Source organism: Desmodus rotundus, chromosome 7 (assembly GCF_022682495.2).
Source record: "Desmodus rotundus isolate HL8 chromosome 7, HLdesRot8A.1, whole genome shotgun sequence".
NCBI lineage: Eukaryota > Metazoa > Chordata > Mammalia > Chiroptera > Phyllostomidae > Desmodus > Desmodus rotundus.
Genome location: NC_071393.1, coordinates 98,610,838 through 98,637,414, shown reverse-complemented (window position 1 = coordinate 98,637,414; position 26,577 = coordinate 98,610,838). Strand labels below are relative to the sequence as shown.

Here is a 26,577-nt window from a genome sequence, read left to right as displayed (position 1 = left end):
CCTCTTTCTGTGGGATAGGGCCTAGCTGCCTGAATTTCTAGGGGCAGGAAGAAAAAGGATGAAATTTTGACTTTTAATTAATGTCTATTTTCATCTCCACATTTCTTTCCTACCTTCCATAATTAAACCAGGTATTTGTGAAGCCCAGCTGTTCCCCAGATCTATTGGCTGTGTGTGTGACCGCCTGAACCTCAATATTTTAGGCAGCAGCTACTTCTGTCCTATTTCTTCTGTTCTCTTCACCTCCTTTCAGTCTCACCTCAATCCCATCACTCTCTAGTTGAAATTCATTAATGTCATGTCCACTGAGGGCTCATGTTTTGTTCCCATAATATTTATGAGCTTATTTCCCTTTTATTCTTTCTTTGTCAATTAAGTGGTGTTCCAAGAGGGAGAAGAGATATATTTACATGGCCATTCTCCATATAGAATAGGACATTTCCTTTTTGCCCTTAATCCTTTGTATGTTGGTCTAACCGTAAGAATTCTATTTAAACTGCTCTCTTGGGAAAATATTTCAAACAATGTATTTTTCATTCCCTCCTTCCCCATAAATCATGTTTACCTTGCACCCTGCTGCTAAAAACTTATTGTTACCAAAGAAAAGGGTCAGTAGAGCCATCAAGAAAGCAACCCAGAAGATAGGGAAGAGATGATGCAGAGTAAGCTCCCAGATGTCATGACCTGGAAATAGAGCATTTGGTAGACTGAACAGAGAGAGTAGGTTCCAATTTCCATTCAGGACTCTTGAAAAATCATCTTTGCAGGGAACCCCTGCATCAGCTTGGAATAGCCACAGCAAAAGAGAAATAGCAGCATGACTGAATTAGTCAGATGGAGTAGACATGGTGCTTCTGAGGATCCCTTGGCTCCCATGTGGTGTAGAAAGGGATGCAGATGTTTCCACATTAGATATATATTGGTAGATGCCTTATAACAAGAGCCCTCAGTAAATTTTTACTGAGTTCTAAAAAAAAAATCTTAATGTCAGCCAAGTAAAAATTGATAATTGCAGAGTAGATAAACGTAAAGTTGAAAGGGGCTGAAGGCAAGACCCAGTTTTAAAAGTAACATAAAGGTTTCTAGGGCTAGAGAGGCAGATACAGAAAGGCCTGTAAGGACAGACAATAGAAGTCAAAGGGTAGCATTGCCAAGAATAAAAGACTCGTTTTGGCTAGCTGTCAAGGTTTCAGAGGACCTCCAAATCCAGGTAATAATAACGTATAGGAACAAGTCCTAAGCTTGAGGACACCAGATTTCCCAGCTTGACTCCTTCTGATTAGACCTGTGATACTAATTCTGATACTACGTTACTTGGTGGTGGTGGTGGTGCAGTGGGAACAACTTAGTTGTTCCATTTGGTTCTTTCTGGGCCAATACTTTATTAGATAATTAACCCTTCTAAATTTTATAAGATTCTAGCAAGAGAAAGTAAAATTAGCATAAAACCTTGCCTCTCTTTGAAAGCAGCAATCAGGCATGAAATTTTATTTTATGGTAATGATGATTTTATGCTAACACTTCCTTTAGGAGTTTTTAAATAAAAATATAGCAATAAAGATAAATATTTTTAAAGAAGGGAAATCATCTATATACCTATTGTCCTACTTGATGTATTTCCTTCTGTCTATGTGGCACAAAACTGTAGAACTAAAAGAAACTGTGGAGTTTAATTACTCCGATTTCTTCATATTCAGATGAGAAAACTAAAATCTAGAGAGCTGTGAGGTTAGATCAGAATAATACCTTATTAGTTTCTTTAAAACATTTTTAATGTTAAATTTTTAAAAAGTGATTGTTGATAAGACAAGAATAACTCCCTAATCAATTATTTTCTCCACTGAAAACGCAATTGTAAGGGGAAAAAATATCTTTATTATGTAATGTGGTATTAGCCTTATCGAGAGCAATGTGTGAAGAATTATAGCTGCAAAATCTGGATTCCTAAGAAACTCCCAGAAGTCCAGGAATTTCTAGAAAACAGATGTAAATGCAAAGCATCTATATTGAAGGATTTGGATTTGAAGTTCACATATTACTATGGATTGCAACTGCTGATACTGCCTGCACATTGTTGATTCTGGAGTGTGCCCTTCTTGATAACAAGGCAAATTATAGCTCTTAAAAAGAGCACCTAATTGAGGCTTTCTCTCTGCTGCAATTCAAGTAAGTGAAATAGCATTGAAAAGGGGAGTACTTTGTAAGGAATATGGATGGTTTCCCAAATGACTGTGTTAGAAACACTCTGGACTCATGTTAGAAGGATCCTAATGTGCCATAGCAGAGAAAGGTTCAAAAGGAGAATAGAATACTCCAGTTCGGAGACTAGTCTCCCATTAACAGGGAATATAATCTGAAGCAAACATTTAATTTTTCTAGTTTCGTTTCCACATAAATAAAATGAGGTTAGTGTAGCCGATCTCAGAATTCTTTTCCCATTATAAAATTCTATGATTCTGTGAAATGTATCCTGTATTTCAGCCTGTGGGAAAACCCCAAGTGTGAAGAGCTGGTTTTATAACAATGTCCTAAAATCCTTTTGTTCTCATCTTTCTGAGGTTAGCCCTGGGCAGAAACCTGGCCCTTCATTGGCACCCCCTTCCCTCCTTCATCTCCCACCTTCATACCCTACCTATAACAAAACCTCATTGTCTCTTCATTTATGTTTCATTACTATTTTTTTTCCATCTACACTACCAATAGTTTAGTACTGATACTCACACCTGACCCACAGGAACAAGTAACTGCTTTTCTCATGTTCTTTTCAGAGTACAATCTGCTATTCCATTTTTAAAACTGACATCCCTATGGGCATAATCCTTGCATTCTCTCTCTCTCATACTTTATATTCAATCTGTCAGCAAATCCTGTTGGCTATCTTTAAAATATGTCCAAAATCTGACCACTTACCACCATCTCCACTGATGTTACCCTGGTCCAGGCCAGCAATAGGTTCTGACTGATCTTCCTCAGTTTTACCCTTGTTCCCATTCAGCCTGTTACCAACACAGCATTCACATCGATCCTATCAAAACAGTAAGTCAGATGATATTTAACGTGAAATTCCTCACAGTGGTCTGCAAGGCCCTAGGTGCCCTAGTGATTGTTACCTAACTTCATTTCCCACTACTGTCCTGTCTCACCTACATAGACCTTCTTTACTTCCAAGCCTCCAGGAACAAGGCAACTTGTGGTGACTCTGCACTTGCCTTCTGTCTGGAATACCAGATAGCTCCATTACCAATCTCCTCGCTTTGTCACTTAACTGCAATGTCTCCTTCTCTGGTCATTCTATCACACTAAAATCCAAAGCCCTCTTTCTCTTGATTTGTTTTCACCTCAAGCACTTATTACTATGTAACATAGTATGTTTTTCTTATTTTCCTTCTTTATTGTCTCTCTTCCCCACAAGAGTAAGGTATCTTGTCTGTTTTATTTATTGCTGTACCCCTAGCACCTAGAGCAGTGCCTAGCATAGTGGGTGCTCCATAAATTTTTATTGCTTCTGGAGTGAATTGAGAGTTCTGTACCAAGGGAGTGTAACATGGCAAAGAAGGAGACACACTAGATAAAATGCCTTGTTTGTTCATGACAAAACAAGATTTTACCATTGTCCTAATCATGTGTAGTAAAAAAATTCACTATTGTTTTACGTCTCTTCTAAGATGTTCTTTTTTATTTTAATTATTTTTTAAAAAGAATTACCTATTTTTAGGGAGAGGAAGGGAGGGAGAGGGAAACAGCAGTGTGTGGTTGCCTCTTGAGCACCCCCTCCTGGGGACCTGGCCCACAACCCAGGCAGGTGGAATTGAACCCGCAACCCCTTGGTTCACAGGCAGGCACTCAATCCACTGAGCCACACTAGCCAGGGGCCTTGTAAGATGTTCTTGATCTCAGAGGAAACATTCTCTATTATCAGACTTAATTTGGTCACTAGAAGCTGGATCCCATCATGTATTCCAAATGTTACCCAAATTTGACAGCTCTGCTAAGTTATAAAGAAGAAACTAACATGCACTATAGATTTAAATTTCCAGAACTTGACCTTCAATGCTCAAACTCCTCAAAATTGTAAGATTTTAATATTTCACTCCAAAAGGAAATAGGTGGCTATTAAGTATAATGATAATGATTACATAAAATTTGCTAACATCAAATTTATCTTAGTAAGATGCAGTAGAAACTCCATTTTTCCCCTCAGTTTTTCCTTTATCAGCAAGATGCACTCCCTGGCACACAGGAGTTTACAGATTTATATTTAATTTGTATTGAACAGGTCAATGTTTTCAACAGAAACAGACATCTAGATTTTTCTGGTGCAGCACTGGCCCGGGGGTTGTGGTCCTTCAACTGTACTCGCAGTCTGCGACTTGAGCGACCCGTATTTACCGGCCGCATGAAACTCCAAGAGGGCGCCAGCCCCCAAGGATGATGATGGGAACGCGCCTCTGGGGGTGTCACCGACTCCCTCAAAGTACTGAGGGAAAAACATCTGTGGGGATAGGGGGCTCCACTGCGAGAGCTCGCGACCCCCCGCGCTCAGCCTGGCCGCCTTCGTTCCCGTCCTTTCCGGTCCTCGGGACCTCCTTCTCGCCGTGGAGACGTAAAGGCGGCCGCCGCTCCTCGAGGCCAGCTGAGGGTCAACCCGTCCGCGGAGAGCCGCCCGACCTCTCTCATTCAGAGCGGCGTCCCGGCTGGGGTGGGGGAGGGGCGACAGCGCCGAACGCGCTGCGTCGAGTTTCCCAGAATCCCCAGCGGCCGCGGGGAAAGTTTACGGGACGTAGGCGGCGGCGGTGGCTGTAGCGGTTATTTGGAGGCCCGCGGCGGATCATGGCCTTGGCAGGTTGTCCCTGGCCTCCCCTCTCGGAGTCCTCGGGCTGCGTCACTGAGCGGGCAGACTTCCGGGAAGGAACTGACTAGCGACTGAGCGGCGACTGGCGCGCTTAGCGCCCCGAACATGCGGCAGTCCCTGCGGGCGACCCCGGGCTGCGGAGAGGCGGCGGCGGCGGCGGCGGCTTGGGAGGGAAGGAGGCGGCGGCGCCGGCGGAGGTGGCGGCGGGAACGGCCGGCGCCCGGCTCGGAGCCCTAGGGAGGCGCGGTCTGGGGCCTCGTCGACCAGGATGCTGTCCCGAAAGAAGACGAAGAACGAAGTGTCTAAGCCTGCCGAGGTGCAGGGGAAGTACGTGAAAAAGGAGACGTCCCCTCTGCTGCGGAGTGAGTGTCGGGCGGGGCGCACTCCTACCTGTCCGGGCGGCCACGGCTGCCCGCTCCTTCTCATTCCTACTGACCTCTGTTGTTTTTATTTACTGTTTTGCTCAATAATGTTTTGTTTAAATCTCATTATGCCTGCAATTATGCTTGTTACTTGAAACGGACATAGACTAAGAAACTTAAATTAGTTCCCTGCCTCCTTGTACACCCCACTAAAAATAACAAACTTCTCTGTCCCCTTATATTGGTTTTACTGGAAGAAAGAGGTTCTTTAGGGAAAATTTAAATTACTTAGTAAAAGTGATTAGACGGGGACACTCCGGACACTCCTCTTCTCTTCTAGACTCGTCCAGATGTGCCTTGCGTTTGCAAATGTTGCGGGTGCCACTCGCCCAGGCTGGAAGTGGTGCGAACTCTTGGCTACAGTGCCTTAGCTCTGCTGCTGGATGCAGACGCGAGGAGGTGAAAGCTGGCCGTCGCTGTCGCAGCCGCTACCCAAAGCATCCTCAGTCTTAGGTTTCAGGAGGGAGGAACCACAACACTGTGTATTTGGCTACATTCATGAGAAGTTCTTAAAATAAAAATCCCCAAGGACTCCAAAAAGACAAAGTACTCGGAATGGTTTCTGTCATATTTTAGGGAAAATTACCAAAAGTTTTTTTTCTTTTAACTTTAATAGGATATAGTTTTGTCGCCCCACAACCCGCACCTTTTTTCTCTTCAGTTTAAGTGACACGGGTTTTCCAGCCGAATCTTTTAAATTTTTAACTATTGCTGTCTTTACAATTTTAAACTTACTGTGTATTCAGAACATTTGAGAGGTAAAGAGCTAACATTTTGGTGCTCATACTGAGTGCTGGCCCTTTGTGTAAGTTTCCTTCTTGGAAGCTTGTAGTAATCTTGTGACTTAACCATTACCTCATATTTTAATTGGAAAAGCTGTTCATAGAGATTCCTAGTGTTTGCCCAAGATCACACAGAAAGGGGTGGAGAACATGTTTTTCCATTATAATCACATCAACGTTCCAGATTTAACCTTGTGTTTGCTACACTTTCTTATAGCACAACAAAGGAGATTAAACGGGTATACCAGTAACCAGAAACTTGATTTTTAAACTTTTTTAATGGTACATTTTTAAATTACATACTCTCTCACATTTTTGGCAAAGTTTACGATAGCTTGCAAGTTCGCTGCAAATAAAGTTTATTAAATATTGCTTGAAATCATGAAATATTTTGATATAGTGTTTTATAACTTGATATAGTGTTTTAGTTTTAGTTTCATCAGGTGTTGAGCCTTGTTTATTTGGATATTAATTTCTGTCTACAGTTTGCTTCTGAAGCTTATTAATGAGTGTTCTCTAATATTGTTTATTTAATGATCTAATAAAAGTCTCCAAATCCAATTTTCTTCATGTTTTAAGGGTTTTGCTTTTTTTTTTTTAATTGAGAGAGGGAAACATAGATTTTTGTTTTTGCACTTTATGCATTCATTGGTTGATCCTTGGATGTGCCCTGACCCAGGGATCCAACCTGAAACCATGGCATGTCGGGACACTCCAATCAACGGAGCTACCCTGCCAGGGCGAAAGTTATTTTGCTTTCTAATCAGGAATGTCCAAGCTATTTAAGTTCTGTATTCTGAAATACTGTATCTTGAAAGCCACCGCTTTACTGTTCTATTTTGATTATAATTATTTGCTTTAAAGGAGCCATAGTTTCAGGCTTTAACATTTCTTGAACTAGTTCAGCATTATGTACTTCTAAGAAATGAGATCTCTATTTTTTAATTTTCATAGCTAAATTTTTGACTTTCTCTTTTGGTTACTGTACTAGTATTATTTAATTCCAGGAAGGAAGACCAGGTTAATAATTTAAAAATCTTTTTAAAGGAATCCACCTTTATATGTTTGGGAATGGCATTGTGTTCTGCTTTATTTTTGAAATTGTGTTTGCTTGAAGAAGGACTTTGTGGAATTTTGAATATGAGGTAAAATCAACAAAGCGAACTATAATTTTAAATCATGTTGGTGACAGATTGTTTTCTATTTTTACACATGTATTCATGAGTATTTCATTAATATGTATTTCATAACTAAGCATACTGATACTTCATAACGTGAATGGAAATATGCCAAATATAGTCAGTTTTATACATTTATGCAACTCATAAATTTATTCAAGTGGAAAAATATTAATCAGCCTCAATTTTAAAATACCCAAGTACTATTTTCTTTTTTCTTTTTCTCATTTAACAATTATTTATTTTTATGACTTTTTTTTATTATTGTTCAAGAATAGTTGTCTCCATTTCCCCCCCACCACTTCCCCCCACCACTTCCCCCCACCGCAGCCATGCCCACTTCCCACCTTTGATCCTACCCGCCTTTGGTTTTGTCCATGTGTCCTTTATAGATGTTCTTGAAAACCCTTCCCCCTTAAGTACTATTTTAAATAAAAAATTTTAATTGTGGTTTTTTTCAGTCCATTGAAGTTTTGTGGTGATAGATGTAAATGAACAACTTTTAATAAGTATAATGATTGAAGTGGTCATTTTATTATTTGTTTCATTATAGATCTCATGCCTTCATTCATCCGGCACGGTCCAACAATTCCAAGACGAACTGATATCTGTCTTCCAGATTCAAGCTCTAATGCCTTTTCAGCTTCTGGAGATGGAATAGTTTCAAGAAACCAGAGTTTCCTTAGAACTCCAGTTCAAAGAACACCTCATGAAACAATGAGAAGAGAAAGCAACAGATTATCAGCACCTTCTTATCTTGCCAGGAGTCTAGCAGATGTCCCTAGGGAATATGGCTCTTCTCAGTCATTTTTAACAGAAGTTAATTTTGCTGTTGAAAATGGAGACTCTGGTTCCCGATATTATTACTCAGATAATTATTTTGATGGTCAGCGAAGGCGCCCACTTAGAGATCGTACACATGAAGATTACAGATATTATGAATACAACCATGATCTCTTCCAAAGAATGCCACAGAATCAGGGGAGGCACGCTTCAGGTAACTTAAAATTAGACCTACTACATTAGGTTTATTAACACTTAATTTAAAAGATGTTCTTTTCTGGATTTTTTGGGGAAACCAATCGATATTCCTGGAGAAATACTTATTTTGCCAATCTTGCTAAGCCAGCTTGCAAGTAGTGACTAACCTACACTGAGGGAAAGGATTTTGTGTTTATTTTATTAACTCATTTTACAAAAACTTGGTACTTATTTGAAGGCTCTCTTGACTGTTAACACTATGAACCTTGAAAACCTAGATAATTAAAAGTCTACAGTTAGATTGAATCCAGGTTTAGTTGGTAGAATGGGAAAGTTAGGGTTTCAGAGAAACTGCACTTAAACTAAGGAAAGGCAAGGCAGATAGGAAGAATTGGGCACGGTAGGTGATTCCATGGGCAAATGCATCATTACTTAGCTAGAACCTGCACTATTTCTCTTAACAAAACTGTTTTTGTAGTTCAATAATTACTTCTCAAGTTGGTCAAACAGACTATGAAATAGTTAATTATGTGTTAAGCATGTCTTCTTGTTTTCTAAAATGGGTGAAATTATTAGTCATAAATTTTTGAAATTTGCTTTCTGTATTTGCTGACTTGAGTATACTTACACGAGCAGAAGAAATAGGAGAAATACACAGTTCATTTTAATCCTAGAGTACTGGAATACACCATGACTTTTTTCTTTGCGTTGTTATAATTAAAGTCTGTACAGTTTTGTGTCTGTTTCTTCAATGAGTTTCTTAATGTAATACACTATTTATGAATAGTTTCAGTGACTCTATAAACTTCTGTTTGGTGGCTAATATTTTAAATGTTAATGAAGACCTGACCTAGGCTGGGGACATTTGGAAAGGGGGGAAGTGGGACACATCTGCTTCGATGGAACTTGGCTACTAATGGGGGTATAGGTGGAGGGAAAGAGAATAGTCATATAGGATTAGCTTAGCACCTGGCTGTGTGTATAGGAGGAGCTCCAAAAATAAATGGTTGAGTAAGTGAATGAATCCAGAGATTTCAAGTCTAGAATCTTAAGACAGTATTGGTAGCTAATGGGTAGCAGGAATTGTAATTTATAACAGTCTGTATTATTAATACAACTTATTGTTCTTCGCACTCACCTTATTCATGTGTATTTATATTGCAAACATCACTGATAGCTCATAACACTTTTCTGCCTGAACGTATGAAGAATTAGTAATACTAAGTTAAAATCTTGTTTTAAAATTCTTATTTGCTAAGTATCATTGAGAAAATACTTTTCTGCCCTGGCAGGGTGGCTCAGTTTATTGGAGTATTCTCTCATGCACCAAAATGTTGCGGGTTTGATTCTCAGTCAGGGCACATACCCAGGTCACGAATTAGATCTTGTTGGGCCCCAGGGAGGGCGCATATCTAGGTTGTGGGTTAGATCTCTGATCGGGTGCATGTACAGGAGGCAACCCATCAATGTTTCTTTCACGTGTCTCCCTCTGTCTCCTTTTTTGCCCCTCCCCTTCTTTCTAAAATCAATAAACATATCCTTGAATGAGGATTAAAAAAGAAAAAAATTTCTACCGATCCTCTCTTAGGAGCAGTCTCACAGTTTTTCTGTCTAATAACAAACTTTAAAACAATTTTTTATTCAGAATTTAGAAATAAAATGTAAGTTAATTAGATACTTTGTAAAATTAACAAGTGTCATTTTTTAAAAAAACTTCACCGGAAGATATATTTATTTATTTTAGAGAGAGAAACATTGATGTGAAAGAAACATGGATTGGTTGCCTCCCACATATGCCCAACATGGGATAGAACCCTCCAAATGAGGTATGTGCCCTGACCAGGAATCAAAACCTTTTGGGGTACAGGTCAATGCTCCAACCAACTGAGCCACCCTGCCAGGGCAACAAGTGTCATTTAAAAAAAAAAACCAGAACTGAATTTATTGCAGAAGTTATATGTGCTTGAGAAATTTTAATTTATATGAGGGCAATAAGATCAGATATTCTAATTTTTAGGGGAAAAAACCCAACATTTTAAGGGAGTTTCTTAAGTGGCAATGAAGGATTAATAACCAATTACTAACCAAACAAGGAAGCCTAACAATTGTCTTTTTCCAGAGGGGAAAAATGTGAATATGAGACAATAGCTGGAAGTTTCTTGAATTCATCTTGAAAAGATTTGAAATTTACTATATTTTCAAGATTTATGCTGGAGGGCAAGGAATTTGAATGAATTGAAAGGAGAAAGTAAGTTTGTGGGAGGGTAAGGATGTAACATAGACAGATTTATTTTCACAGGCTTTAAATTTTGATTGCTATTACTAATATATTGGGTTGGCCAAAAAGTCCACATACTTTTTTTCCATAAAATAAAGGATACACTTTTCATTTTCACCAATGACTTGATTTGGATATTTTGAATATGTCAGCTATCTCCCATGGGATGTAACGTTGATTGTTCTCAATTAATGTCTTGATTTAATTGCTATCAGCTTCAACTGATCTACTTGACCACAAAGTATCACCCAGCAAGAAATCTCCCAAGATGAAACCTCACAAACCACTTTTGACATGTTTGATCAGTTACAGCACATTCTCCATATACTGCACAAATCTTTTTTTTTAATTTCAGTTGTGATTTACCTCTCTTGAAATAATAACAGCATAATATGCCAAAAATGTTATGTATTTTCTTCCATCCTCAATATTAAAATGGCTATTCAAAAATTCACCAATTTTGATGTTTTTATTTAAATGCACAGCTGATATGACAGCTGTCACAATACAAAATTGTTTCAATGAAGTTAAAGACAGCTAAGTGTTACTAGTCATCTTATGGAAAAAAACCAAATGAACTTTTTGGCCAGCCTGATAATAAGCATAAAACATTTATGGAAGGAGAATAGTAATTCCTGCCAATTAGTTACTATTTAGACTTTCAGGAACACCTATCTCAAGGGTTCAATTCATCTTACTCTATTTAGCAGAAGCATAAAAACAAGTTGTATAGTGTCTTAAAGGGTTTTAGGATCTAGCAAGTTCTATGTTTAGCTGTAAAATTTGACCTTTAACATTTTGGGCTACTTACTGTATGGTCAAAGGAAGGAATCCTGCTGTTAACAGGAAGTCTTTAGTTAGAATACTAAAAGCAGATTAATTTCCTTTGTTTTGCAGTTAAGTATATTAGTTTTATACAGTTTTAAGTAACAGACTTTAAAATTTATTTTTAAAGACAAAGACATCAGGTTATAAAAATAAAAATGGAAAGTGTCAGGCTTTACAAAAAAACGCTGAAGTTTCTGTTTATTCCAGGATATGCATAAATATTTAATGAACCATAATCATCATTTTTTTTATTACTGTTCAGTTACAGTTGTCTGCATTTTCTCCCCACCCCTCCACCCATAATCATCTTTTGAGGAGGGGTATTAATCTTTAAGAATATAACTTTATTTTGTAATTATTTTTGCAGAGGAGGCAGTTGGCTTGGTTCAATACTTGGATCTCTTTATCAATACCACGATAATAACTTGGGCTATAATGTTTAGTATTTATTACCCTGGAGCTTGTAGACCTTTAGAATTCCAGATTCCATTTTGTTCTCTGTAGCTGCTACAAAATTAGGAAGTTAGAATATTTGAGCTTTGCCTGTAAGGGCAGATCTCAGATAATCTGCCTTGTTACATTAGATTAAGGTCTTTGTAGACATGCCTAGTGAGAGTTTGGTAGAGAGACAAAATAATTCCTTGTCATGTCTTTGGGAAATCATGTATGGGGTGGACAAAAGTAGGTTTCCAATTGTGAGTATGCAAAACAATTATGTAATAAATCTATTATAATAATCATAATCTGCATGTTTTTTTCTACCCCTGCATTTAGTTTATGAATGCTTTATTTTATATAAATGGAAGGTGTGTGATTAGTTCCTGTAAATGGAAATTATTTTGAGGATTATGAATGCCACTCATTCTTTTCTGGAATCAATTGAAATGATGAAAACGAATTTTTTCCTTGTAGCTTAGAAACAAGTTCTCATTTTCCACTGATTGAGTTAAAAAATTGGTAGCTTACTTTTTCTTTTCCTAGTGTCAGTCTTTTTCTTTGAAGAGTTACAGATCTTTTGTTGCTAAGATTACATGGTTAGTAATATTATACTTGATCTTCTACCATCTGTGTGGCTTACTTGATTGAACCTTAGTTTCATCTCCTGTAAATTGGTTGTAACTCTAATTGGTTGTAATTAGAATTGTTTTGGGTATGAAATAGTACATATGGAAAGGGCCAGGGACAGAATAGACACTCATAATTGTTCATGCCCTTTTTCCAGATTTGCATGTTTGTTATTGAAGGTTTTACTTTCTAGCTGAACTCAGTGGAGGTCTGGTGTGTTAAAACTTGATACAGCCTTTTTAAATTTTGTGTGCTAGACATATTTTAGTAGTAGTAATATTTTATATTTTAGATAAGTGGTTTCCATTCTAATAGGTTTTATAAACTTATCCCAAATAATCATTTGAAAAAAATTTAGTGTACATGGAACTTTCAAAGAGTACAGGTGGAATGTGTCATGAAACCAAAAAAACTATTTGTGGAGATTTCTAAAAAGGTAATAATTATGATTCCTAAATATGGCGTTGGTAAATCTGATGAGACTATATGGCAAATTGTCAAGGATTAGTTCCTGGAAATTAGATTTTACAAAGAGGTCTTTGTGTTTCCTCTAAATATGAATTTCTAGTTTATCATGCTTTAAATCTGGTGTTTGGTACATAATGTTTAAATGTAGATGTGCATTTGTTTCTAGATTTAATCAAGTCTAGTATATGGAACTTTGGATTTTCTAAGGAGATGAATGAAATTGTCACAAACCTCTGAACCTGTAGTTTTAAACTAGTATGAGGTCTCTCCAGAAGGTATTCAGCCATGTAATATGAAAAATAGAGACATTTATTGAAGATACAAGAAACACTGTGCATAGGACAATGATGCCTCAGTCCCTTTCAAAGTAGGCCCCTTGGGACCTCACACAGTTCTTCCAATCTCCATCAGATGCCCCATAGTATTTTCCTGAATCTCATCAATGGTCTGAAATATCTTCCTTTTCAAAAGTGATTTTAGTTTTGGGAAAAGCCAAAAGTCACAGGGCGCCAAATCTGGGCTATAGAGGGACTGAGTTGCCTGGGTGATTTGATGTTTTGCTAAAAAACTCTGCATGAGATGTGATGCATGAGTGGGCGTGTTGTCATGATGAAGCTGCCACTCACTGCTTGCCCATAGCTGCAGCCTTTTGAATCATCCGAATAGTTTCCTCAGAGGAATGTTTAAGCTTAATGCAAAATTTGATGCAGATTCATTGTTGTACTCGCTCAGTCATTTTGAATGTGATGACCACACAGTACAAACGTTCACTCGACGGTGTCTACTGCCCCACTGACTAGTATAGTGAAGTCATCATTGTTCACAGATGTGCATTCCAGTCCACTCTCCTTAGCTGCCAGGTTACATCAATGTTGTACAAACTGTTCTTGTTATCTTAGTGGCTAGACTTTCTCCAGATGGACCTCGTATAATAGTTTTTGTTTTATTATTATTATTTTTTAGACATAGGAAGAGAGAGGGAGGGATATATTTGTTGTTTCACATATTTATGCATTCATTGGTTGTTTCTTGTATGTACCCTGACTGGGGCTCAAACCTGCAACCTTGGTATGTTGGCATGATGATCTAAGCAACTGAAGTACCCAGTCAGGTCCAGGTTTTTTTAATAATGATGTAGTTATAGATGTATACATTTCCAGGGGCACCTTTGTCCGACCAAATGTCATGGTTCTTAAAACTCTATATGAGTACATTGAATTGACCATGTGTGTATATATATACTGGGTGAGGCAAAAGTAGGTTTATAGTTGTATATGAACAGTTTATTCTTGTATTATTGTTTATTAACTATTGTATCATTTTCCATAGGAACAATTGTAAGCCTACTTTTGCCATACCCTGTATGTATGTATGTATATATGTGCATGTATATGTAAATTTATTTTTTAAATGTTATCCTAGGTTGTGGCCAGTAGTACATTTTTAGTGATGGAAGTATGAGAAAGTATAAAGCCATTGCATGCTTATATAATGTGATCTCAAAGTTATTTGCATGCACATATCTTTAGTACATTGGCTTATTTCTTTTCTGTTTAAATATTTTCTCTTTAAATCCTGAAGTTTCATAAACTATGCTTATTAAATAAACCTTCAATTGCAGTTTGACAGAAGCCAAGGTCAGTTTCACCAAAAGTCCTTTCTTCTGTTCTCTAGTGACCATCTGCTTTAGAAATGTATCCCTTTCTTCCCAAAAGGTACTGAGCAGGAGTGATTGTTTTCTTGCATTTTCCTTTTTGCCACAATACTTTGTAAGTGGTGTTGTGTACATTTTATTCCATCAGTTCCAGAGACACATAATGACTGATTACTCTGTGATGTTAAAGTTGATCATTCAGTTGGATGTTGGTCCCATTGATCCATCTTGAAGTTCTCCTTCAGCCTTTCACCTAATGATTTGGCAGCTATTAATGATCCTTAGCTAGATCCAGTATTTCATTAGGTGTTCAAATGGTGATACTCTAATTCTGTGATTTCTTCTTTATTAGTTGGAATTCTGTAATGAAGAACTTTCCCTTATCAATTACTTGGTTGCTGTTCATATAAGACAGGATAAATGCTAGATCTTTTATTTACTGTTGTTTCAGAATAATGAAACAACAGTAAAGGTAACTAGTGAGTTGGTGTTTTAATATCTTTATGAACTCGGATTTTTTTTTTAAGTTAAACTCTAAGCTTTATTTGGTTAAGGACTCTTTGCCTAACGAAAGGTTATAAAAATTTATCCTACTTAAAATAAAGTTTTATGTTTTATATTTGATATATGATCTATCTTGAGTCCATTTGTGTATAAGCTAGTAGGTATAGGTTGTGATTAATTTTTTGCATATGCATGTCTAGTTCCAGCATTTGTTGATAAAACTTTTTCCTCAATTAAATTACCTTTTCACCTTTGTCAAAAATTAATTGACCATGTATGTGTACATGTATTTCTGGATTCTGTATTCCATTGATCTGTCCTTTTGACAATACCATACTGTCTTGATTACTATACAGTAAGTCTTAAAATCAGATATTATGAGTCCTCCAACTTTATTCTTTAAAAAACTGTTTTGGTTTCACTAGTTCTTTTGCCTTTTCATGTACATTTTGGAGTCTGCTTATCTATATCTGTCTATGTCTACAAAAACTCCTACAGGAATTTGGTTGGAATTTCCTTAAAACTAAAGATCATTTCAAGAAAAATTGACGTCTTAATTATTTTGAGTCTTCTAATCCATTAACATGATAGGACTTCTTTCAATTTTTTATAAGTTTTGTTAGGTTTATGTGTAAATGTTTGGAACCATTATAAATGGTGTAAGTAGTTAAATGTTTTCAATTATTGTTGGTGTATAGATTTGATTTTTGTAGGTTGACCTTATCCCCTGCTACCTTGATAAATTTACCTAGTAGTTCTAAGGCATAGCCAGATTATTTTTAGAAATTATAAACTGGGAATAGTTTTACACGTTCATTTTGCTGTTTTAGATGAAACGTCAAATCTAAAATCTTGAATGAGGTGAAATTTTCTTTTCCTCATTTTTTTCTTTAGCAGTATGCATACTTAAGTAGCTTTGCTAGTAGTTAAATATTTACATGTTCTGGTGATGGAGGTATCAACCAGAGACACCCAATTTCAAAGAGGGAGACTGCTTCCTCCCTCTTTTTGTAATTAAATAATAGTAAATTGGCTATTTAAAAATTCTTTTTATTGATTTTAGAAAAAGCAGAAAGGAGATAGGAAGAGACAGAGAGTGAGAGTGTCAGAGTCATCGATTTGTTGTTCCACTTAGTTGTGCATTCATTGGTTGATTCTTGTATGTGCCCTGACTGGGGTTTGAACCCACAACCTGGTGTATCCGGATGATCCTCTACCAACTGAGCTACTCAGCCAGGGCACTACTAATTATATGAAGAATTTTATTTATAATGATAAAATCATGAATTTTAACAGAAGACTATAATCAGGGTAATTAGTTTTGTAAATGTTGCTTAAATGGCATCTTTTTAGCTTTGAATAATTATTCTATTTTTTCTCTTTTTCTCTTTCTCAGGTATTGGGAGAGTTGCTGCTACATCTTTAGGAAATTTAACTAACCACGGTTCTGAAGATTTACCCCTTCCTCCTGGCTGGTCTGTGGACTGGACAATGAGAGGGAGAAAATATTACATAGATCACAATACAAATACAACTCATTGGAGCCATCCTCTTGAGCGAGAAGGACTTCCTCCAGGATGGGAGCGAGTTGAGTCATCAGAATTTGGAACCTATTATGTAGATCATACAAATAAGAAGGCTCAATATAGGCATCCCTGTGCTCCTAGGTATTGACTTTATTTTCAACTTTTTGTTTTGAGATTGTCTAATGTTAGATCTCAAGATCATATATTCATCAAAGGGAAAGGTATTCTGAAGTTTGATATTTGAAAGCTTTGTTTTTCATAGTTTATGATAACTTTTTCTGGACTTCTTTTTTAGTAATGAATGACTTTATAATTTTTTTCAAAAAAACCTTTTCTCTTTAAAGAACCTCAAAAACAGGCTCAGTATTCTTATGATCAGATTCTGCTTTAATACGCCAGAATGTTTTTGTTGTAGATACGCAGAAATTGAAATAAAAAAAAATACAAACAGCTGCCTTTTTACATTTAAATTCCTGTAAGTAATACAGACCTCTCTCTTAATGTGTCAAAATATACTTTTGTATTGAAACATCTTGTTTTTATTCAGTTTCAACCATTTTATGTTCTGCTTTTTACCATAACCAGGCAAGAAAGTGAAAATTATAACTGTACAAAACATCTGTTTAGTAAATGTAGCCTGTGATCCTTTGGGCTATTTTGATTGAGGCTGGGCCTCTTAGTTGATCTTGCTTATGGCCAGACTTGTAGCCCTCTGAATACTATAGCTAGTTGTCACATGTGATTGAGCACTTGAAATGTGATTAATCCAAATTGAGATGTGTTGTAAATGTATAAAATACACTCTACATTTCAAAGCATATAAAAAGCTAGTATTGATTTAATAATGAATTTGCAAGTATTGCCAATTAACTATATTTGAGCTCTCAAGAACTGGATCATAAAATTAAAAATGTATAAAATATCATCAGCATGTTAATATGTTGTTTATTGTCATCTAGCATAATACAGATCTTTGGTTGTAGCAGACCTTTGTATTTTTTAGAGTCATTAAAATCATTATGAAAATACATTCTAATATTATTGCCTAGAAAACTAAGCTTTATCATTGTATTTTAATCATTTTTACATACATATTTGGACTTACTAATTCAAGTTTGAAAAGCAGTTTTTTCCTGTGATTCCATTTAGTGGCAGTCAGTCATTGTTTATTGAACAACTGAAGTTATCATCCCTTTAGAAGAACCAGACCAACCAGTTCTGCCTGTGTTGGGCTCTGGCCCCTTCCTACTCTCTGTTCTGTCTCAGACAAGATTCTACCTCCCTGGCCTCCATTTTCAGGCCTGTGACATGGGGGTAATAATTCAGAGCCCCTCTTATTCCTGTGGTGTCCCCAGCACCCAACACAGAGATAGGCACAAAGTGGCAGTGTAGCAGATGTTTATTGAACAAGGGAAAAAAAATACGGTTACAGTTTCATCAGGTAGCAGAGGACTTTGTGGTTCAGAGAACCAGATTTGAGAGTATATTGAGCTTAAGTTTCTGTTCATCATTAACCTTACATTACTACAAGATGTTTATAGTTTACAAAGCATTTTCATAACTAGTTTATCTGCTTTTCTCTGCAACTCTAGATATTAAACAGGAGAGAATAAACACCTTCCTTAAGCTCACAAAGGCAGGTAGTATTAATAGCTATTTGATTGTCTATATTATACTAATCCTTATACAGAACTCTTGACTTATTTTAGGTCACTTAATTATGAGGACAATCACCTTTGGTATGAATTTATGCCATTTTATAAGTAAGGAGGCTATGGTTTAGAGAAGTAAAGCAGTTTTGCCTACATTCATATAATATCTAAATGGCTATCTGCTCTAGGCATACCTGACTTCAGAGCCTCAGTTCTCCCCACCCCAATTGTGCTATCAAAGAATATTTAGCTTTGCACCTCCTTATAAAAGAAGAATTAAAGATAAAATTCAGTGCCATTTGCACACTGATTTTTAAATTGTTAAACACAGTCTAAATCTAACACTTCTTTTAATCTCAGATTAGTATTGCAATGACCTCTTCTGATACACACAGAAATCTTAATGTTGGAAGGCAGGCCCACTTGCAGTTTTGTCTCCAATCCTGGAATAGACCATTTTGGCCTTCCAGAATTCTCACCTTCAGATAGTTCAATGCTCTCCTTAGCATTTTCCTATATAGCAGCCCCTTCCCCGGGTTGCTATTTTCTCCCTGCCCCCAACATATACAGGCCAGTAGAATTAATTAAAAGCATGCTTTAAAAAAAAAAGTCTGATTTAAAATAGATTTTAATCAACTCCCATATGTTCTCTTAAGGTGGTAAAAGCAGAAAGGAAATATTATAGTTAATGTGGATATTTCAAGTACTCCTAACTGTACCACATATTTCAAACCTCCTTTTCAGCTTAAAGGAGAAAGAAAATATTCATTGTCATTTTGAGAGAAAGTTACCAACCTTTCCAACATAAATTATAGCTAATTACTAGGAATTATGGGAATTTAAGGTTCTTGTTTTAAGTCTCCGTGTAGATTATAACTTAGCTCCAACTTTTTTTTATAGGCTTTGAAGTCATCCTTGAGCAGACTAAATACCAGCAAGAAGAAATTTCTTAAAAACATGTAAAGATTTAGCTTAGTTTAAACCCATCACTAGTGACCTGCTAGTTTCTGAGAGAAGGTGGATTTTAATTTCCCTATTGTATGATTTTTTTTTAAATGCCAGACTTTAGACTTTTTTAGGTGGTAGAAGGAATTCAGTTTGAGCAGGAGGCTCATTTTAAAAAATGCTTAAATATTACTTGTTTTTTATAGTTCTTGTTTAGATTTAGGGCCTTTACCCTAATGAATGTCAATTCTTTCTTCTTAGTGTACCTCGGTATGATCAACCTCCTCCTGTCACATACCAGCCACAACAAACTGAAAGAAATCAGTCCCTTCTGGTACCTGCAAATCCATATCATACCGCAGAAATCCCTGACTGGCTTCAGGTTTATGCTCGAGCCCCTGTGAAGTAAGTGAATTTACAGCACAAATTTTTGTTGCATAAGTGGAGGACTGAATAGTCTTTGGGCTGCCTAAGCCACCCAGCAGCATGTTTTTTTCTCTTCATAAGATTGGACTTCTAAATAATATTTTATTTGAAGAAAGGATGTCATAGCTTACAAAGTTGATTAGAAGTATGTTCTGCAAACATGTTTTGAATCTTCACTTTGTATGCAGACCTGAACTCTGTTAGGGATATAAGAAGCTTTCCGTCTCATAAGGAGAAATTGAGTTGCAAATAAATGATACAATACCTTGGGATAAAAGTAAGGACCCAGGTAAGTCCTAGGTACAGGGATGAAACAAAGCAGATCACAAAGGTGTTGAAATTTTATGGGTAGTGGCTGCAAGTGCTGGAATAAACTGATCTAAGTTCACTGATACTTTTTAGTTGTGTAACCCAGGGTAGGGAGTTTAACTTAGTTTTGTCTTCTGTAAGTTGGGGATAGCAATAGTACCTACACTTAAGGTTATTAAAAATTTAATAAAATGATGCATCTAAAACATATCACAGTACTTTGCATGTGGAGAGAACTTAGTAAATGATTATTACTGTTACTGGGGGTAGAAGTGTAGAATAGTGGTTAAAATAGCTCAGGAAGGAAACTGTGATTTCTGGCTCCATCACCTACTTACTTAATGACCTTGTACAAGCTACTGAACTTAGATCTAAGTGTTTTTCTTCTATTGAAATGTGGGGATAATAAGCTTACCTATCTTTTTTGGTATGGTGAGATTTAAAAGTGATCATGCATTTTTTTAAAGATTTTGTTTATTTTTAGAGAGAGGAGAAGGGAGGGAGAAAGAGAAGGAGAGAAACATGGATGTGCCAGAGAAACTGATCAGTTGCCTCTCACATGCCCCCAACAGGGGACCTGGCCCATAACCCAGGCATGTGCCGTGACCTGGAATCTAATCATTGACCTTTTGGTTTGAGGGACAACGCCCAACATACTGATTTACACCAGTCAGGCTGATCGTGCATTTTAAAGCACATGGTGCAGTGGCTGCCATCTATAAGCCCTTATGAGTGGAGCAAGGAAAGCTGCACTGAAGAGGAAAATAGCATGCTCTAGTTTTTAAAAATGGCTATGAGTTTGCCAGGCTCATTGAGGATATTTACTGGGTGCCATAGGAGACACTGTTCTTGTAATGTAATCATGAATGAATTAATGAAATCTTGGCCTCAAAGAGTTTTTCTCTTTTGGGAAAACAGAAGTAGGTACTCAGATCAATAACCCAACATGATAAAGATTAGTAATAGTGTTATACGCAATGTGCTATGACTTCAGAAAAGGGGGTGTTTGAAAGTTAATACTTGTTGATTATCTAATGCTTCATGTGTGCCTTATTGTGCTAAACTTTTAGGTATGTTGTCTCATTTAATCTTCCCAAAACCCATTTTGCAAGTGAAAAAACAGACTTTAACTTTGCTCAGATCACAACTATTAAATGGTAGATTTTGAACCTTTATCTCTAACTTCAAAGATCATTAACTTTGGTCACTGGTACTTTCTTATTTAATTGTCATATACTTAGCAGCTATTAAATTCCTGCTACTTTGCTAGGCATTTTACACATAGTTATTTCATGTACTTGTATTTTTAACCGTAAAGTAACATTCAGTTACCAGTTTTTGTAGCCTTACTCTTTATTTCCCTTCTGTATTTCAGAAACCAAAATTTATTAGCATAAAATAGCCCAAAGAGTTTTAGAGAATTTAAGATGATTGGACAATGAATTTGGAATAAAATAATTAAATCTTCCATGTTCAAATAAAAGGAGTGTAAAACCTTTCATGTATACTTTTTGAAATAGTAACTCTTTTCTATGGTTACAAAGGATGATCACTGAAATAAAATTTCTAAGAGGCTACGCCAACTCTGATTTAAATTTTTACCATACTGCTATGTATTTACTGGCCCTTTTTGTTTGTGTGTGTAAGAACACATGAGTATGCCTTTATTTCTTTTTTTCTTGCTTAGAGCCATTTGTTATTGGCTTCTTTTCAGGCTTTTAATGTGAACACTTAGTATGTTACTTAAAGGATATGCCTCATCATTATTTGACCATGAGGTCATTCAGGCCAGTTTAACATTCTCATAGTTATTGGTCATTTACTATGAATTACTAATTTTTGGCCAACATAAACGTTCCCTTACATTCCCTCTATTCTTCTCAGTCTATAAATTAGTATCTGTTGATCTGTGGCCTGATGCAGAGAGGCAAGAGGATCCTTGAGGGTTGTAGTCTAAAAGTATCAGGGTTTTTTTTACCCCAAAGTCAAATTTAATGTAATTTTTAAAGAATTCCTAATTATAGATATTCCGCAAGAGATATACAGTGCCTATATAATGTTGGTTTTAGTTTACTTGAAATTAGGTACACATTTATCCGTAGAAGTTTAGCATGGCTGGGTGTCTTGACTAACCTACAGAAGCTTCTTTATCTGATATCTGTATAGTATAGGAATGGGATTAGGAATGTGATAGCAGATGGATTTTTCTTCCCTTTTCCTCTCTTCTTTCACTCTTTGTCCTCCCTTTTTTAAAAATTGAATTTATTTGGGTGATACTGATTAATAAGAATATATAGGTTTCAGGTGTGTAATTCTGTAATACAGTGACTGTATATTGTATTGTATGCTCACCAACCCAAGTCAAGTCGCCTTCCATTACTGTGTATGCCCCTTATACCCTCTTCTACCTCCCCAAGCCCCCTTCCCCTCTGGTAATCACCATGCTGTTGTCTGTGTCTATGAGGGTTTTTTTGCTTAATCCCTTCTTTCACTCTTGAATACCACTTGACCCACTACTGCATATAGCCTTTATACATATGCTGATCCTTTTTGGGGGGAGTTGGTAAGATTGGAAAGGGCTACTCTTTGTACTTGATGTTATTTCTACTCTGCAGTCATTGTTAGAAAAAAATAACATAAAAAGCTTTTCTTTGGGGGAAAAAAGGTAGTACTTCGATGGAGTTCCTTGCTTCTTATGAAAAGAATGACTTCCAAAGATTATAATTCCTTTCATATTTGGTTCTTTGAGCTAGCTATAAAACTTTAGGAAACTAGCGACTTATTTTTCCCCTCCAACTAGCTCAGAATCCTACCAGAATGGGCCAGATTGGAAAAAGAAAGCAAATACTTCTTTGCTGAAACAATTAAAGGTCTAGAAACCTGTTCCCTTCTGGTTGTTCCTAAATTTTTATCCCTAAAGAGTGTGGAAGTGGTTAATATTGTTCTGTCAAGAAATGGTAAACTGTTATCTATGAATTAGATGATGGAAAATCAATTAGTTATCAAAAAGAGAAGAGCTAGTCAAAAAAAACCCAGCTAGGTGTTCTTCCTCTTGTTTAACAATTGACAATCTTCCAACTTCTGAAATTTTTATTTATACCTCTAGCAGTAACTTACCAAAATAATGTTTGTGTATACTTTCACAACCTGAATTAGAAACACATATGTTTTGAAGTAATTGTTTATTAATTTTAGTGAAGTTATGTTTCTAAGTCTACTCACAGAAGTGTATAATGGATCATATAACTAATTAAGCCGAACTATCGGATAAAATTATAAGATTTAATCTTCAACAGCAAGAGGACTGTCAGGAACATGCTTCCTAATATTTCTCACACACACCCCAACAGCATTGTGGCATGGATTCTATTTTATTCCTGTGACTTGGTGATCCTTCACTGTCACCACTGACCCAGCTCTGGGTTTAACGAGGTAGAAAGAAAGAGTGGGCACAGTTATGGGGCCAGGTGTAGGGAACTTAGGCTATATTATGATACCTGGAGCTGAGAAAGGTAGTACTTTTGGCTCCTAAAAGCAGCATCCACTGCAGTATGAACACGTTTTTTTGGTAGCATTATAGCAATAGTTGTTTCTATCCATGGACTATTTATTAGTAATGTTTGGATAGAATTATGCCCTAGAAAAAAAAAACCCAGCAAAAGAGATGCTGTAAGCATAAGCTACTGGAGTGGTTTTTATAGCCTATTTTCTAAATGATTTGCCTGTATATTTAGAGTATAAATGGCTAAAAGTTAAACTTGGGGAAGTAGATTATTTGGCTAGTTAAGAAAAGAATGGTGATTATAAATTAAAAAATAACCAGGCATATTGGGATATATTATAGGCAGAAGGGAAGTAATTAGAAATTCCAGGGGCAAGAATTTGGAATGGAAATTGGTGTATTGTGTACTTTTCTCATCTCTGCTCTCCCTTAGAGTGCTTTTTCTTTTTCCCAAAGGATTTTCTCTAATTATTCTGATTTTGTGCTTCTACCCATAGTGCTATTCTTGATGCTAAATACTGATAAGGAGGTCAGAAAATTATCTGAAATTTTTTCTTTATTTTTTATAAAACTTGAATGCTTATACAGAATATTTATATCTTAAAAACAAGTACATTTAACCAATTTATTCCTCTCCTTTTTTCCTTGCTAGAAAGTACACAGATGATAAGGGAGTTTTAATGTCCTTGCATTATGGTTTACCACCTGGCATAAATTTAAGCATCTTGAAGCAGTAGGCGTTGCTGAAATGCCCCTTAACTATGGGATTCATACTCTAGAGGACTAATATTTTTTGTTAGGAATTATGAATTTGTTTCAAACAAATAAGTAAAATCTTAAGCTACATGAATGGCAGATGTTTTAGAAACCACTTTACAACTGTTTCTTCATGGAGGTTCAGTGAGTATATCTTGCAATATCTTCCTAATATATGTTGGCAAGTAGTTGGAGTTTCTTACTGAGGAGAATATAAAACTTTCTACCAAGTTTAGCTATTAGTAAATTTGCAGCACTCATTAAGTAATTAAATGAGTGAAATTGGGACCAAACAAAATATGTTTACCTTGTGGTTTTACATATTGTACTCCTGGTATTCCTTGTACATATACCTAAGTTAAACAGAAATGTATGTCAATGTGCCAAGCACAGTATTTGGCTCATACTTGCTGCTCAGTATTTCTTTACTGTTTTTCTTTTTAAAAAGCCTTTTTAAATTTATATTAGGTGATCCTTTTGGAATAAGATGGTAAATGAATTTACCAAAGGACCACCGAGTAGGAATAATAAATGATCATTAAAAATAAATTTACTAGAATTTATAATCAAAGCTTCCTATTATGCTAGCTCTGCAGTATTTGAGAAGTATTAACTTCACTATCATATAGGTATATATGCCTTGCTCTAGTTCAAGTTCTTTGTCTAGTCTAAGTATTAACATTCAAAACTATTACTCTGAAGCGTTTTGGTCCATAGTTCTCTTTCTGTCTGATCTTTTAGTCACTAGGCAATTTTGCATGACATGTATAGCCTCTGGGTTTCAGGGTCTTTTTTTTTTATCTGCAAAATGAGAAAAGTAGATTAGAATGCTGTCTTCAGGTATCTTTCAGTTCAAAGTGTAAGTTACTGCTTTAGTAGTTTGTGGCATACTTGCATGTCAGTGTGTGATCTACTATTGAAGAAGGCCTTCTGAGATGCATATGTAATCTTACATGAGTCCTTCCCCACATTGTGGGGTCTTCTGTAGTCTACTTATTCTCTCTTTTTGAAAAGAGCTTATTATTCCCTTTCTGCTTGAGTTTTTCTGTTGTTTGGGTTTTTTGTTTTTTTTTTTTAATGCTGTATACTCAACCTCAGGAAAATTCAACCCACGAGATGGTTCTTCATTCCTCTTCTGTTTAGTTCCTTGTTTGCTGTAGTGAACATTCCTCAAAAAGCTCTATCAACACAAGACCTTGCTCATCTTTATGTATTGTTGTTTGCAGGCACAGTGTGGTATAAAGCATTCTTAAGTTCCTGACAGTTAACCTTGGAGGAACTTATGAATAGTATAGAATGTGTTCTTCAGAAATTATAGAGCCACAGTGGTTTGAAATCTGTGTTTATTGTTATCTAGTGTTAATATTAGAATAACTGATACTTAAGATACTAAAAAAATGGGTATTACTCACATTGAAATGAAGTAGTAATAGTTTTCTCCTCTCCCTAAAAATAGTATAAATAGCAGTTAATAACTCAGTTATTTTCAATTATAGTTTATACTTTGTTTAGTTTTAATAAAGTTGACATAAAAATACACCAGTTGATTACATAAATATATATTTATGTATGTATTCTGAATGTATATATGATTGTGTTTTAAAACAGATATGACCACATTCTGAAATGGGAACTCTTCCAGCTAGCTGACCTGGATACATACCAGGGAATGCTAAAGTTGCTTTTCATGAAAGAACTGGAACAGATTGTCAAACTGTATGAAGCCTACAGACAGGCTCTTCTCACAGAGTTGGAAAACCGCAAGCAGAGGCAGCAGTGGTATGCCCAGCAACATGGCAAGAATTTTTAAGTTAATTTTTAAAAAACAATTTGTTTTATAAGGGCTTTAAATATTTTCAGATAAAAACCTGCAAACAATTACTTTGGTTAATAAATGCAGCTTTTTAGAAATTATAATATTCTAATTTTACGTATATTTTGTTATTAAAAATATGTACTCTTATTGAGCAAAAAATAGAAAAAGAGTTTATCATTTTAAGAGCCACCATGGAAAACTTCTAAATGCTGCATATTAGGAAACTGCTTTGAATATTCTCAGTGGAGACAAATAAATAAAGAAATGTCATTATAATAAGATACTCAATAGGAAATGATCACTTGGTAGACTCTTACAATAGCAGGACATTTCTTTAATAAACAGAGATAACCTATGCAGTATTTAAAAAAAGATGTTTACTGCTTTAGTGTGGAACATTGTCTGGAATCAAATGCTTTAAATGTTACTATTGTGTATAGTTCAGAACATAAAGTGGGATTTGGGACTTCTATTGTGATAAATTTTTATATCTAATTTATGAGATTCTCCTCCCCCCCAAAATATAAAAAACTCTCCTAAATGTGGTGAAAAAGTATTTTTGTGGTATGAAAGGGTGAAGGGCTTGTAGTCTTTCAGGAATAAATTTAGGCATAAAGCCTTAGCCTGTGTGGG

At 36.0% G+C, this 26,577-nt stretch overlaps 1 protein-coding gene across 1 annotated transcript; it reads left to right on the top strand.

Moving 5' to 3' along the window:
* The first annotated feature begins 4,757 nt into the window (after window positions 1-4,757).
* Window positions 4,758-26,485, top strand: SAV1 (salvador family WW domain containing protein 1). Its single transcript, XM_024567693.4, has 5 exons — window positions 4,758-5,214; window positions 7,788-8,231; window positions 16,409-16,679; window positions 19,397-19,540; window positions 25,737-26,485. The coding sequence occupies exons 1-5, from the start codon at window positions 5,121-5,123 to the stop codon at window positions 25,936-25,938; spliced, it is 1,155 nt and encodes a 384-aa protein (XP_024423461.1). The 5' UTR covers window positions 4,758-5,120; the 3' UTR covers window positions 25,939-26,485.
* The last annotated feature ends 92 nt before the right edge of the window (window positions 26,486-26,577 follow it).

Coding starts and splice junctions, on each gene's coding strand:
- SAV1 (XM_024567693.4), top strand. CDS start 5,121: ATGCTGTCCCGAAAGAAGACGAAGAACGAAGTGTCTAAGCCTGCCGAG. Junction 16,680..19,396: donor AGGCATCCCTGTGCTCCTAG/GTATTGACTTTA, acceptor CTTTCTTCTTAG/TGTACCTCGGTATGATCAAC. Junction 19,541..25,736: donor TATGCTCGAGCCCCTGTGAA/GTAAGTGAATTT, acceptor GTTTTAAAACAG/ATATGACCACATTCTGAAAT.